Source organism: Hemiscyllium ocellatum, chromosome 5 (assembly GCF_020745735.1).
Source record: "Hemiscyllium ocellatum isolate sHemOce1 chromosome 5, sHemOce1.pat.X.cur, whole genome shotgun sequence".
Taxonomy (NCBI): Eukaryota; Metazoa; Chordata; class Chondrichthyes; order Orectolobiformes; family Hemiscylliidae; genus Hemiscyllium; species Hemiscyllium ocellatum.
This window is the reverse complement of record NC_083405.1, coordinates 131134251-131149015: the sequence shown is the minus strand read 5'-3', so window position 1 is coordinate 131149015 and position 14765 is coordinate 131134251. Positions and strand designations below refer to the sequence as shown.

General features: G+C 50.1%; 1 protein-coding gene across 2 annotated transcripts in view; it reads left to right on the top strand.

Moving 5' to 3' along the window:
* The first annotated feature begins 521 nt into the window (after positions 1 to 521).
* The window catches only part of mindy4 (MINDY lysine 48 deubiquitinase 4), a 203984-nt gene continuing 189740 nt past the window's right edge, over positions 522 to 14765 (top strand). Inside the window, exons 1-3 of one of the 2 annotated variants that reach the window (XM_060825650.1) lie at positions 522 to 634; positions 6736 to 6855; positions 14312 to 14544. In XM_060825650.1, coding sequence (XP_060681633.1) covers positions 596 to 634; positions 6736 to 6855; positions 14312 to 14544 — 392 coding nt within the window. In that variant the 5' untranslated portion in view covers positions 522 to 595. Of the gene's footprint in view, positions 659 to 6735; positions 6856 to 14311; positions 14545 to 14765 lie in introns of both variants that reach the window. The other variant, XM_060825649.1, reaches the window with a different exon arrangement.

The following is a 14765-nucleotide window of genomic DNA, read 5'->3' as shown; positions in this document are numbered from 1 at the left end:
TTGAATGGTGGTGCAAGCTCGAAGGGCTGAATAGCTTACTCCTGCACCTATTGTCTAGTGTCTATTAAACCTGCGACCTCCAAGTCACTATCCTGCCTCAGAAATATATTGTTATTCCTCCAGTGGTGCTGGGGTAAAATAATGGAATTCTTTGCTATTTGGGGTGTGCCAGCACAAGAAGATGGCAGATTGGAAGATCGACAATAAATGATGCATGTGTTTTTAAGAGAAAAAAGTTCAAATCATCAAGTTGCCATTGCCCTTTTAAATATCTGATTGTGGTCCCCACCATGGTCATAGTACGCAGGTGCAGATCCGTTGCTACGCGGGTGCTTCCCTCAGCAACGGCGAGCCCGCAACCAAACTCGCCTGCATGTAGCATGGGTGTCTGACGGCTAGGTGAACCAATAGGAACGCAGTATTGGCAGGGGCGGCCACCAACAGCCAATAGTAGACCGGAAAAGCCGAAGGGGCGGGACATCCGTTAGCAAGTGTCACAGCGGAGCGAGTGTGAAAAGTTGGCGCAGCTCGGAGCGGGGGTAAGAGAGGCCCGGACCCCCCCCCCCTCCCCCGGCCCCGCCGCCAGCTCCCCGGAATGGACAACAGCAATGTGGAGGAGACGGCGGCAGCTCTGGTGAGGGAATATCTCAGCCGCAAGGTGGGTTCAGCGGCCCCCGCGGGCGGCGAGGGCCCGGTCCGATCGGGGGAGGGGGGGATCGGGGGATCGGAGGGGGGGGGAGATCGGGGGAGGGGGGGATTGGGATGGGGGGATCGGGGGAGAGGGAGGATTGGAGGGGGGATCGGGGGAGGGGGGATTGGGATGGGGGGATCGGGGGAGAGGGAGGATTGGAGGGGGGATCGGGGGAGAGGGGATTGGGATGGGGGGATCGGGGGAGGGGGGATCGGGGTAGGGGGATCGGGGGAGGGAGGGGGGGATCGGGTAAGGGCTGATGGAATGGGAGGAGGGAGGGAGAGAAAGGGGAAGGGTCTGGAAGGGGTAAGAGGGAGGAATGGTAGGGGGGAGGGGATAAAGGGGGAGTGGGGAAGGGGGGTTGGAGGGGGAGGGGGAGTGGAGAGGGAGACGGAGGGGGTGAGGGAGACGGGGAGGGGGGAGAGACGGGGGAGGGAGGGAAATGGAGGGGGGAGGGAGACTAGGGTGGGAGAGGGGGGAGGGAGACGGGGGAGAGACGGGGAGGGAGGGGTGGGTAGACATGGGGAAGGGGGGAGAGATGTAGTGGGGGAGAGACGGGGAGGGAGACAGGGAAGGAGGGAGAGACAGGGGGGACGGAGACGAGGGCGAGGGGGGAGATGAGGGGAAGGAGTAAGGGGGGAGGGAGATGAAGTGGGAGAGATGGGAGACGGGGGTGGGGGGGAGAGACAGGGACGGGGGAGGGGGAGGGAGATGGGGGTGAGAAGGGGGAGGAAGGAGGGGGCGGTGAGACGGAGGGGGTGGGGAGACGGTGGGGAATGGTGGAGTGAGACAGGGAGAGGGGGAGCGAGACGGGGTGAGGGTGGAGAGACGGAGGGAGGGGGAGGGGGGAGAGAGACGCTGTGGGGAGAGATGGAGGCTGGGAGGGAGACGGGGGGGAGGGGAAGGGAGATGGGGTAAGACAGGGAAAGGGGAGAGAGAAGGAGGGGGGAGAGACGGGGTGGGGGGAGGGAGACGGGGAGGGGGAGGGAGACGGGGAAGGGGGATGAGACGGGGGCAGGGGGTGTGAGACGGGGGCAGGGGGTGTGTGACGGGGGGAGGGGGGAGGGAGACGGGGAGGGGGTGTGTGACGGGGGGAGGGGGGAGGGAGACGGGGAGGGGGTGTGAGACGGGGGGAGGGGGGAGGGAGACGGGGAGGGGGTGTGTGACGGGGGGAGGGGGGAGGGAGACGGGGAGGGGGTGTGTGACGGGGGGAGGGGGGAGGGAGACGGGGAGGGGGTGTGAGACGGGGGGAGGGGGGAGGGAGACGGGGGCAGGGGGGAGCGAGATGGGGTGGGGGGGGAGAGACGGGGGGGAGGGGGGAGAGACGGGGGGAGGGAGATGGGGGACGGGGGAAAGAGACGGGAGAGGGGTGGAGAGACGCAGGGGGAGGAGGGAGGGAGATGGGGAGAGACAGAGACAGGGAGACGGGGGAGGGGGAAGAGATGGGGGTAGAGGAGGGACGGGGTAGAGGAGGGAGAGGGAGACGCGGGGAGGGGGGGAAGAGACGGAAGGTGGGAGGGAGACGGAGGGGAGGGGAGACAGGAGGGTAGAGACGGGGAAAGGGGGGAGAGAGATGGTGGGGAGTGACGGGGAGGGGGACGGGGAAGGGGGAGAGACGGGGGGGAGGTGAGACAGAGGGGGGAGGAGGAAGGGAGATGGGGGGGTGAGACGGAGGGTGCGGGGAGACGGGGAAGGGGAGAGCGAGACGGGGAGAGACGGGGAGGGGGAGGGGGATGTGGGGGAGGGGGAGAGGGGGATGTGGGGGAGGAGGGAGAGGTGGAGGGGGATGTGGGGGAGGGGGAGAGGCGGAGGGGTGAGGAGGGAGGGAGACGGGGAGGGGGAAGAGACGGGGGAGGGAGAGACGGGTGGGAGGGGGGAGAGACGGAGGGGGAGGGGGAATAAGGCATGTGCAGGAGGGATATGGAAGTGGGGAATGAGAATACGGGTTGTGCAGAAGGGATATCGGTGGGATGAGGAGGGGAGCAAAATTGGGGGGTGTGCAGGACGAGGAAGGGGAATGGCTGGTGGATAGAATGAGGGAAAGATGGGAAGGATGTTGTGTTGGCATGGAAAGGGGAATGGCGAAGACCTGAGGAAGGAGGGGGATGCAAAGAGGGTGTGTCAGAGAAATGAGGAAGGTGGGGGAGAGGGGGAGAGATGGGGGAGGGAGGGAGACTGGGGAGGGGGAGGGTGGGGAGGGAGGGAGACTGGGGAGGGGGAGGGTGGGGGGGGGAGGGAGACGGGGGGAGAAGGGGAGAGACGGGGGAGGGAGGGAGATGGAGGGGTGGGTAGAGACCGGGAAGGGGGGAGAGATGGAGTGGGGGAGAGATGGGGAGGGAGACGGGGAAGGGGGGAGAGACAGGGGGGAGGGGGAGGGTGACGGAAGAGGGAGGGGAGGGTAGGAGTGATGGGGAGGGGGGAGGAAGACGGTGGGGAGGAGGGAGGGGGTGGGGAGACGGGGAGAGGGGGAGCGAGACAGGATGAGGGGGGAAGAGACGGGGAGGGGACGTGGGGGGAGGGAGATGGGGGAGAAACGGGGGGGGCAGGAGGGGAGGGAGACGGGGGGGAGGGGAGGGAGACGGGGAGGAGGGAGGGAGACAGGGGAGGTAGAAGAGACGGAGGGGGAGGGGGAATAAGGCATGTGCAGGAGGGATATGGAAGTGGGGAATGAGAATACGGGTTGTGCAGAAGGGATATTGGTGGGATGAGGAGGGGAGCAAAATTGGGGCGTGTGCAGGACGAGGAAGGGGAATGGCTGGTGGATAGAACGAGGGAAAGATGGGAAGGATGTTGTGTTGGCATGGAAAGGGGATGCAAAGAGGGTGTGTCAGAGAAATGAGGAAGGGAAGGAGTTTAGATTAGTATTACTTACAGTGTGGAAACAGGCCCTTCGGCCCAACAAGTCCACACCGACCCGCCGAAGCGCAACCCACCCACCCCTTACCTAACACTACGGGCAATTTAGCATGGCCAATTCACCTGACCCGCACATCTTTGGACTGTGGGAGGAAGCCGGAGCAAACCCACGCAGACACGGGGAGAACGTGCAAACTCCACACAGTCAGTCGCCTGAGGTGGGAATTGAACCCGGGTCTCAGGCGCTGTGAGGCAGCAGTGCTAACCACTGTGCCACCGCCCATTAGTTTTGAGAGAGAGATGGGCTGAGTGTGCAGGGTGGCCTAGGGAAAAGAAGAAACTTGGGGAGACTGAGGGGGATGGGTAAAATGTCAGGAAAGGATACTATGCAAGAAGAGGAAGAGGACTGGGAGAGACGTAAGGGGAAAAGAGGAGGGGGACTGTGGGAGGTGGAGAGTGGACGATGGGGGACTATGGGACTGTAGGGAGTGGGATGTGAGGCAGGTATGGGGTGTGGGGTACTGGGGGGAATGGGGACACAGTGGGGAGGGGGATTGCGGGAGCTGAGGAGGGGGCAACTTTGGGTGGGGGGGGGAAATGGGAAGGGGAAGAATCCGGTGTGGAGGTTGGAGGTGAGGCGGCAAGGGGGATGGAGGACACTGTGGGGGACGGTGTTGTGCAGGGATACTTAGGGTGAGATGTGGGGTGGAGATTGGGGTTTGGAGGTTGGCGATTATGGGATGAATTGATGCCCATTGAGTTCTGTGCCAGTCAGAAATAAGCACCAAACTGTTTCTAATCTCATTTTCCAGTGGTTGGTCAATAGCTTTATATACCTTGGCATCGCAAACGCACATCTTAATACTGCATCTGTCTTCCTTATGCAGAGTTCCAGATTTCTGCCACCCTCTAGGTGAAAAGATCGGATGCTATGGGCTCTTAACGTCACTATCAGTCTCCTTATAAAAGCGTTAATGAAGTGCAAGCTGCCTATGTCAAATGAATTTCCCTCCTCTGTTATTGGTCAGAGTATTGAGTACAGGAGCTGGGAGGTTATGTTGCAGCTGTACGGGACATTGGTTAGGCCACTGTTGGAATATTGCATGCAGTTCTGGAATCCTTCCTATCGGAAAGGTTTGAGGCTTTTGGAAGATGCTGAATAGGCTGGTGCTAATTTCTTGAGAGTGTCAGAGGCGGATATAATTTCATGAGGAGCATGGATACAGTGAATAGTCAAGGTCTTTCCTCGTGGTCAAGGAATCCAAAACAAGAGGGCATAGGTTTAGGTGAGGTGAAGGGAAGGATGGGGGGTGTTGGGGGGGTGGGGAGTGGGGGGGAGAAGATTTAAAAAGGACCTAAGGGACTACATTTTCACACAGGCGGTGTGTGTACTATGCAGTCAAAAGAACAAATCAAGGTGTTTAAGTTATCTACCTAGAGTTATAGAGATGTACAGCATGGAAACAGATCCTTTGGTCCAACCCATCCATGCCGACCAGATATCCCAACCCAATCTAGTCCTACTTGTCAGCACCCGACCCATATCCCTCCAAACCCTTCCTATTCATATACCCATCCAACTGCCTCTTAAATGTTGCAATTGTACCAGTCTCCACCACTTCCTCTGGCAGCTCATTCCATACGCATACTACCCTCTGCGTAAAAAAGATGCCCCTTAGGTTCCTTTTATATCTTTCCCTCTCACCCTAAACCTATGATAAAAACAGTGACTGCAGATGCTGGAAACCAGATTCTGGATTAGTGGTACTGGAAAAGCTCAGCAATTCAGGCAGCATCCGAGGAGCAGTAAAATCGACGTTTCGGGCAAAAGCCCTTCATCAGGAATACAGGCCTAAACCTATGCCCTCTAGTTCTGGACTCCCCGAACCCAGGGAAATGACTTTGCCTATTTAACCTCATGCCCCTCATAATTTTGCAAATCTGTATAAGGTCACCCCTCAGCCTCCGACACTCCAGGGAAAACAGCCCCAGCTTGTTCAGCCTCTCCCTGTAGCTCAAATCCTCCAACTCTGGCAACATCCTTGTAAATCTTTTCTGAACCCTTTCAAGTTTCACAGCATTTTTCCTATGGCAGGGAGACCAGAATTGAACCCAGCAATCCAAAAATAGCCTAACTAATATCCTGTACAATTCCACCATGCCTTCTCTACTCTTATACTCAATGCAGTGACCAATGCGGCAGTCGTACCAAATGTCGTCTTCACTGTCCTGTCTACCTATGACTCCACTTCAAAGGAGTTATGAACCTCTGTACCAAGGTTCTTTGTTTGGCAACACTCCCATAACCATTAATTGTATAAGTTCTGCCCGGATTTGCCCTAACAAAATGCAACACCTCACATTATCTAAATTAAACTTCATCTGGCACTCCTTGGCCCAACCGATAGAAGTCCTATTGTACTCTAAGTTTACCGTCTTCGCTGTCCACTACCCCCACCCCACCCACCCATTTTGATGTCATCTGCAAACACGTATCCTCCCTTGGATATGGAGACCAAAACTCGAGTCATAGAGATGTACATTATGGAAACAGACCCTTCGGTCCAACTCGTCCATACCAACCAGATATCCGAACCCGATCTAGTCCCACCTGCCAGCACCCGGCCTATATTTCTCCAAACCCTTCCTATTCATATACCCATCCAAATGCCTCTTAAATGTTGCAATTGTGCAGGAATACCTCTTGAAGGCTGAAATATGGGGCTTTTGGTGTTTTGAATATATGAGTGTTATGGAAGATCAGATTAGTGGGAGGAAACCAGAGCACTCTGAGGAAACCAGGCAGACACAGGGAGAATGTGCAAAATCCACAGTTGTCCGAGCTGGGAATCGAACCGGCGTCCCTGGTGCTGTAAGGCAGCTGTACTAACCACTGAGCCACTGTGCGTCCCCCTTGAATAGTTTTTCCTGTGTGCTTTGCAGCAAGATTTCAACATTATGGAAGTGGGGGAGAGGTGAAATTTGGGATTTATGGCAATATTGCATTGGTTATAAGTTGTGATGTATAAAGAGATTTGGCGCATTACTGGGTCTAGTGTTCTTACATTTAGGAGTTGCCTGTGGTAAATAAATGTGTTACTGAATTTATATCATTTTTCTAAATAAGAAAGAAAGCAACATATTTCAGCAGCTGATATCCAATAGATTTTCTTTTCCTATTCCTGCAGGGTTTAAAGAAGACCATTTCTGCCATGGACCAGGAACTTCCACGTACAGAGGGCAGCATTAATACCCGAAATGAGCTGAAAAAAGTACTACACCTGGAATCACTTTATAAACAGAACAAGGTGAAGAGGAATTGTATTTAATTTGCTGAATGAATGTCAAAGCAACATTTTTCATGTCACGTCTTAGGCTTAGCAATACTGTCACAAGCTTACTGACCAATGGATTTTTAGTCATCCATTAGAACTGGCCATACCTGTAGGACAATAGTAAAATACATCTCTCACTGGCACAGCATCAAAAGCAAGTTTACACGATTGCATAGAATCTTAGACCACAGAACAGATGGGCTATTTGACTCATCATGTCTCTGCCAGCTCTATGAAAGATCCAGCCAAATATCTCCACTCACCCTGTTTATCCCCTGTCTTAAATTTCTCTCCTTTTAACGTATTTATCTGGTTCCCTTTTTGACCGCTACTCTTGAATCTTTTCTCACTGTGCTTTCAGGCAATGCATTCTAGATCAGACATTTGTAGAGGAAAGAATTTCTTCATTGACACTTGCCTTTCCTTTTTTAAAGCTAACTTCCTTTCATATCTGTGTCCCTGGGTTACAGACCTTTCTACATATTAAGTCCTTGACTAAAGGTGTGCTGTGGTTACAATCTTATTAGCTATAGAGCTGCAGATAATCCTCAAATGAATTTATGCATGCAGTCGAAAATTGGAATGGAGTTTTCTGTGCAGCTTTTCAAGTGGAATTAGAACTTTCTATCATTTGGGTTGTTATAAGTTTTTATCACCAGATAAAGCTTCAGCAAACAGATAAGCGTATGAGATTTCTTTATATTGCAATATTCCACTCTTTTCTGGCATCTTTGCCAAATGATTTAGAACATAGAACAATACAGCACAGGACAGGCCCTACGGCCCACGATGTTGTGCCAAACATTTGTCCTAGCTTAAGCACCTATCCATGTACCTATCCAATTGCCGCTTAAAGGTCACCAATGATTCTGACTCTGCCACTCCCACAGGCAGCGCATTCCATGCCTCCACCACTCTCTGGGTAAAGAACCTACCCCTGACATCCCTAGGCAACAGCCTGGTAAATCTCCTCTGCACCTTCTTCAAAGCTTCCACATCTTTCCTAAAGTGAGGCAACCAGAACTGCACACAGTACTCCAAATGTGGCCTTACAAGGCCCTGTAAAGCTGCAACATCACCTCACGACTCATGAATTCAATCCCTCTGCTAATGAACGCTAATACACCATAGGCCTTCTTACAAGCTCTATCCACCTGAGTGGCAACTTTCAAAGAGCTATGAACATAGACCCCAAGATCCCTCTGCTCCTCCACATTACTAAGAACCCTACTGTTAACCCTGTATTCCGCATTCTTATTTGTTCTTCCAAAATGGACAACCTCACACTTGACAGGGTTGAATTCCACCTGCCGTTCCTCAGCCCAGCTCTGCATCATATCTAAGTCCCTTTGCAGGTGACAACAGCCCTCCTCACTTTCCACAACTCCACCTATCTTCGTATCGTCTGCAAATTTACTGACCCACCCTTTGACTCCCTCTTCCAAGTTATTAATAAAAATTACAAACAGCAGAGGACCCAGAACCGATCTCTGCGGAACTCCACTTGTAACTGGGCTCCAGGTCGAATATTTACCATCTACCACCACTCTCTGACTTCAACCGGTTAGCTGGTTCTCTATCCAACTGGCCAAATTTCCCACTATCCTATGCCTCCTGACTTTCTGCATAAGCCTACCATGGGGAACCTTATCAAATGCATTACTAAAATCCATGTACACTACATATACTGCTCTAACCTCATCCACATGCTTGGTCACCTCCTCAAAGAATTCAATAAGATTTGTAAGGCAAGACCTACCCCTCTCAAATCCGTGCTGGCTGTCTCTAATCAAGCAGTGTCTTTCCAGATACTCATAAATCCTATCCCTCAGTACCCTTTCCATTACTTTGCCTACCACCGAAGTAAGACTAACTGGCCTGTAATTCCCGGGGTTATCCTATTACCTTTTTTTGAACAGGGGCACAATATTCGCCACTCTCCAGTCCCCTGGCACCACCCCCATTGACAGTGAAGACAAAAAGATCATTGCCAACGGCTCTGCAATTTCCTCTCTTGCTTCCCACATAATCCTAGGATATATCCCGTCAGGCCCGGGGGGACTTGTCTATCCTCAAGTATTTCAAAATGCCCAACACATCTTCCTTCCTAACAAGTATCTCCTCTAGCTTACCAGTCCGTTTCATACTCTCTTCTTCAACAATATGGTCCCTCTCATTTGTAAATACTGAAGAAAAGTATTCATTCAAGACCTCTCCTATCTCTTCTGACTCAATACAGAGTCTCCCACTACTGTCCTTGATCGGACCTACCCTCGTTCTTGTCATTCTCATGTTTCTCACATACGCATAAAAGACGTTATCCTTGATCCTACCCGTCAAAGATTTTTCATGCCCTCTCTTAGCTCTCCTAATCCCTTTCTTCAGCTCCCTCCTGGCTATCCTGTATCTCTCCAATACTCTGTCTGAACCTTGTTTCCTCAACCTTCTGTAAGCCTCCTTCTTCCTCTTTATTAGATATTCAACCTCCCTCGTCAACCAAGGTTCCCTCGCACGACCATCTCTTTCCTGCCTGACAGGTACATACATATCAAGGACACGTCGTATCTGTTCCTTGAAAAAGTTCCACATTTCAATGACATCCTTCCCTGACAGCCTGTGCTCCCAATTTATGCTCCTCAGATCCTGTCTTGCAGCATCGTATTTACCCTTCCCCCAATTGTAAAACCTACCCCGTTGCACGCACCTATCTCTCTCCATAACCAAGGTGAAAGTCACAGAATTGTGGTCACCATCACCAAAATGCTCACCCACTAACAAGACCATCACTTGTCCCCGTTTGTTACCAAGTACCAAATCCAATATGGCCTTTCAAAGTTTGTGAGAAGATTTGTAGCTTGGGTGCTCGTTGTTGTGGTTCTGTTCGCCGAGCTGGGAGTTTTTCTTGCAAACGTTTCGTCCCCTTTCTAGGTGACATCTTCAGTGCTTGGGAGCCTCCTGTGAAGCGCTTCTGTGCTGATTCCTCCAGCATTTATACTGGTTTGAATCTGCCGCTTCCGGTTGTCAGTAGCTGTCCGCTGCAGTGGCCGGTATATAGGGTCTATGTCGATGTGTCTGTTGATCGAATTCGTGGATGAGTGCCATGCTTCTAGGAATTCCCTGGCTGTTCTCTGTTTGGCCTGTCCTATAATGGTGGTGTTGTCCCAATCGAATTCGTTAAAAATCGTTAATTTTAAAAACTACCAATCAGGAATGGACCCGGACCATTGAACAAGTTATCACCATAGTACAGTACAGGACCACACACCGCAAAAAAAACGGCACTAAAAGAAAAAAAAATGGCCAAACTAACACACAACGAAAAGGACACCATAACACACACCTGGGTTAAAAACCTTTCCCACAGACAGCTCACAGACACGGAAAGAACAATACTGGCCAAGGGACTTAACTACAACCACAGGGACGCCAAGACAGCAGACTTCCTAGCAGCACTAGAATGCACACTCAGGAACAATGGATTAACAGAAGAGACACAACAAACAGTGAGACAAAGTATCATACCTATGATAACAAGAAAAAGACAAACACACACCCTCAACACTAAGGAGAAAGAAGCACTAAAATCACTAAGAAATTATACGACCATAATCATACTACCAGCAGACAAAGGCAGAATGACTGTTGTACTGGAAAAGTCAGACTACATATACAAAGCGGAACAACTACTTGCAGATACCAACACCTACCAAAAGAGGGAGTTTGACCCCACTCCACAGCTCACCAATAGGATAAACAACACACTGAGAAACCTACAAAAAAAAGGACAGATAACCAGGTCTGACCTACAAAGAATGAAACCAGAAAGCAACAACACCCCCAGATTCTATGGACTACCTAAAGTACACAAACCAGACATCCCACTCAGACCCATAGTATCACTACCAGGAACACCAACACACAAACTGGCTAAGGAGCTACAACAGAAACTGAAACACCTGGTTAGCGGATCCAGACACCCTATACAGTCAACACAAGAATTTTTGGACAGCATTAGAAATATACCCATACACAAGGAAGAAACCATGGTCTCATTCGATGTAACGGCACTGTTCACTTCTATTGACAAAACCCTAGCCAGAGAAACATACATAACAGACAACAGGACGCTGAACCTATTAACATAGACGGCATACTTAAACTACTGGACCTGTGCCTCACAACACACTTCACATTCAACAACCAGATATATGAACAAATTAACAGAACACCCATGGGCTCACCGATATCCGGACTGATAGCAGAAGCAGGTGTGCAAAGGTTAGAAAAAACAGTTTTACCGCAACTACACCCCAAACTATGGATCAGATACATGGACGACACCTTTGTAATCATAAAAAACACAGACATAGAGAACACACACCGGATCATCAACGCCACACTCACAGGAATCCGATTCACAAGAGAGGAAGAAAAGGACAACCAGCTCCCATTCCTGGACGTAATGGTACAAAGAACACCGAAAGGAGAATTCACCACGAAGGTATACAGAAAAGCCACACACACAGACCAAATCCTGAACTATGAAAGCAACCACCCCAACACACACAACGAAGTTGCATCAGGACATTATTCAAAAGGGCCACAACACACTGCAGCACACCTGCACTACAAAAAGAGGAAGAAGAACACCTATACAAGGTATTCAACAAAAACGGATAACCGCGCAATTTCATTAACAGATGCCTCAGGGAAAGACAATGAAATGAGGACATGCCACAACCCAAAGGACTGGCCACACTCCCATATATCAGGAGCATTTCTGAACTGACAGCCAGACTGCTGTGACCACTAGGACTCATAACAGCACACAAACCAACAGCCACTCTCAGACAACAACTCACCAGGACAAAGGACCCGATTCCCAGCATGAGCAAAACCAGTGTAGTGTACAAAATCCCATGCAAGGACTGCACAAAACACTACATAGGACAAACAGGAAGACAGCTAACAACCTGCCTTCATGAACACCAACTGGCCACGAAACGACACGACCAGCTATGCCTAGTAGCCAAACGCTCAGATGACAAACAACATGAATTCGATTGGGACAACACCACCATTATAGGACAGGCCAAACAGAGAACAGCCAGGGAATTCCTAGAAGCATGGCACTCATCCACGAATTCGATCAACAGACACATCGACATAGACCCTATATACCGGCCACTGCAGCGGACAGCTACTGACAACAGGAAGCGGCAGATTCAAACCAGTACAAATGCCAGAGGAATCAGCACAGAAGCACTTCACAGGAGGCTCCCAAGCACTGAAGATGTCACCTAGAAAGGGAACGAAACGTTTGCAAGAAAAACTCCCAGCTCGGCGAACAGATCCAATATGGCCTCCCCTCTGGTCGGACAATCTACATACTGAGTTAGAAAAGCTTCCTGGACACACTGCACAAACCATTCAATCTACTTGATCTAAAGAGCTTCCAATCAATATTTGGGAAGTTGAGATTGCCCATGACTACTACCCTGTGGCTTCTGCACCTTTCCAGAATCTGTTTCCCAATCTGTTTCTCCACATCTCTGCTGCTATTGGGAGGCCTATAGTAAACACCCAACAAGGTGACTACTCCTTTCCGATTTCTGACTTCAGCCCATACTACCTCCAAAGGCAGATCCCCTCGAACTGCCTTTCTGCAGCCATTATACCATTTCTAATTAGCAATGTCACACCTCCTTTTTTACCACCCTCCCTAATCTTACTGAAACATCTGTAACCAGGAACCTCCAACAACCATTCCTGTCCCTCTTCTATCCACGTTTCTGTGATGGCCACAACATCGTAGTCCCAAGTACCAATCCACGCCTTAAGTTCACCCACCTTATTTCTGATACTTCTTGCATTGAAGTATACACACTTGAACCCATCTCTGTGTCCGCAAGTATTCCCTGTCAGTGCTACCTTCTCCACAACCTCCCTGCATTCTTGGACATCCTGAAAAACAGCTAACCTACTTGCTGGACTACAAGTCCGGATCCCATCCCCCTGCCAAATTAGTTTAAACCCCCCAAAGAGTGCTAGCAAACTCACCCCCCAGGATATTGGTGCCCTTCTGGTTCAGGTGCAACCCGTCCTGCTTGTACAGGTCCCACCTTCCCCAGAATGCAGTCCAATTGTCCAAATGTCTGAAGCCCTCCCTCCTACACCATCCTTGCAGCCACGTGTTCAACTGCACTCTCTTCTTATTCCTTGCCTCACTGTCACGTGGCACCTGCAACAACCCAGAGATGACGACTCTGTCCATCCTAGCTTTTCGCTTCCAGCCTAACTCCGAGCTCCTGAATGACCTCCCCACCTCTCTTCCTACCTATGTCATTGGTGCCAATGTGCACCACGACTTCTGGTTGCGCACCCTCCCCATTAAGGATTCTGAAGACACGGTCCGAGATGTCTCGCACCCTGGCACCCAGGAGGCAACAAACCATCCGAGAGTCTCGCCCATATCCACAGAGCCGCCTGTCTGTCCCTCTAACTATCAAGTCTCCTATAACTAGCACTCTCCTCCTTTCCCCCTTTCCCTTCTGGGCCTCAGGGCCGGACCTCGTGCCAGAGACCCGGTCACTGCAGCTTACATCAACGTAATTTAAGAGTGATTAACAAACTAAGGGACTGTCCAGCATTCAGAGTTTCTATCCCTTGTAGAATGGAGGCAGAGGAAGTCATATTTCAGTCTCAAGGTGTTTTGATGACTTTCACTGCTTTACATTAGTTATTGATAAATCTTTGGCAAGCTTCCTTGTGTGTGATTGAAAGCACCTGTAATATAGTACAGGGCAAAAGTGAGGACTGCAGATGTGGAAACCAGAGTTCAGATCAGAGTGGTGCTGGAAAAGCACATCAGGTCAGGCAGTATCCAAGGAGCAGGAAAATCGACGTTTTGGGCAAAAGCCCTTCATCAGGAATATCCCTTATTTAAGGGCTTTTGCCCGAAATGTCGATTTTTTTTCCTGCTCCTCGAATGCTACCTGACCTGCTGTGCTTTTCCAGCACCACTCTGATCTGTAACATAGCACAGACATTGCACTGACCGTCACAGTAGTGTCATCAATCAAAATTTAAGATACACTACTTAATCTTTGGTGACTTGGTCTTAAAGTCTTCCAACTTTGCAGTAAATGAAAGTTTAATAATGCATCTTTGAAGTGCTATGGGACATTGCATTATGTTGTGTGTGCTATAACAATATAAATTGTTGAGGGAATTCTAGAACTTGGGGCTGTTAGTGGAGAAGGTGCAGATAAATAGAGCTGCACAAAAGGCCAGAATTTGACGTACATGTATGTATATGTCAAATACTATTTCAGGATGACTTTGTGCAAGAGATTCATTAATATTATGCTTTGCATTGATTATTAACTCAGCAATTTGAATTTTGCATTTTATTTCAAAACTTTTACAGGCTCAGTTGATGCCTTTAAAGACAATGCTGGAGATAATCACAAAATATTTCCTGGACAGCAACGAGAACACAAAGGTTATGGCACGGGACAATTTTCGAACACCAGCTATAGTAAACCAAAGAGCAACCTCAGTGCGTTTTGACAGTACCTTCGTAAATATCTATGATCTCTCTGATGAGGACAAAGGTGGTGGTATAGCGTTTCATGACTTGAATAAATCAGAGGCTTGCAGGTACAAAAAAATTAATCCTGGTGCATGACAATTGTTTTACCATTCTGGAAAAATGATTTCAACATATGACTGCCTTAACTTTGGACTTCAGTGACTTACAGGATGATCATAGCACTGAGGGTTACACAGCCAACTCTCCACATTCCGCAACTTGAATGAATGTTGTGATCTCAGAGGTGATATAGAGAAGGGAATTTACATGGTTGTAATTTTTTTAATTC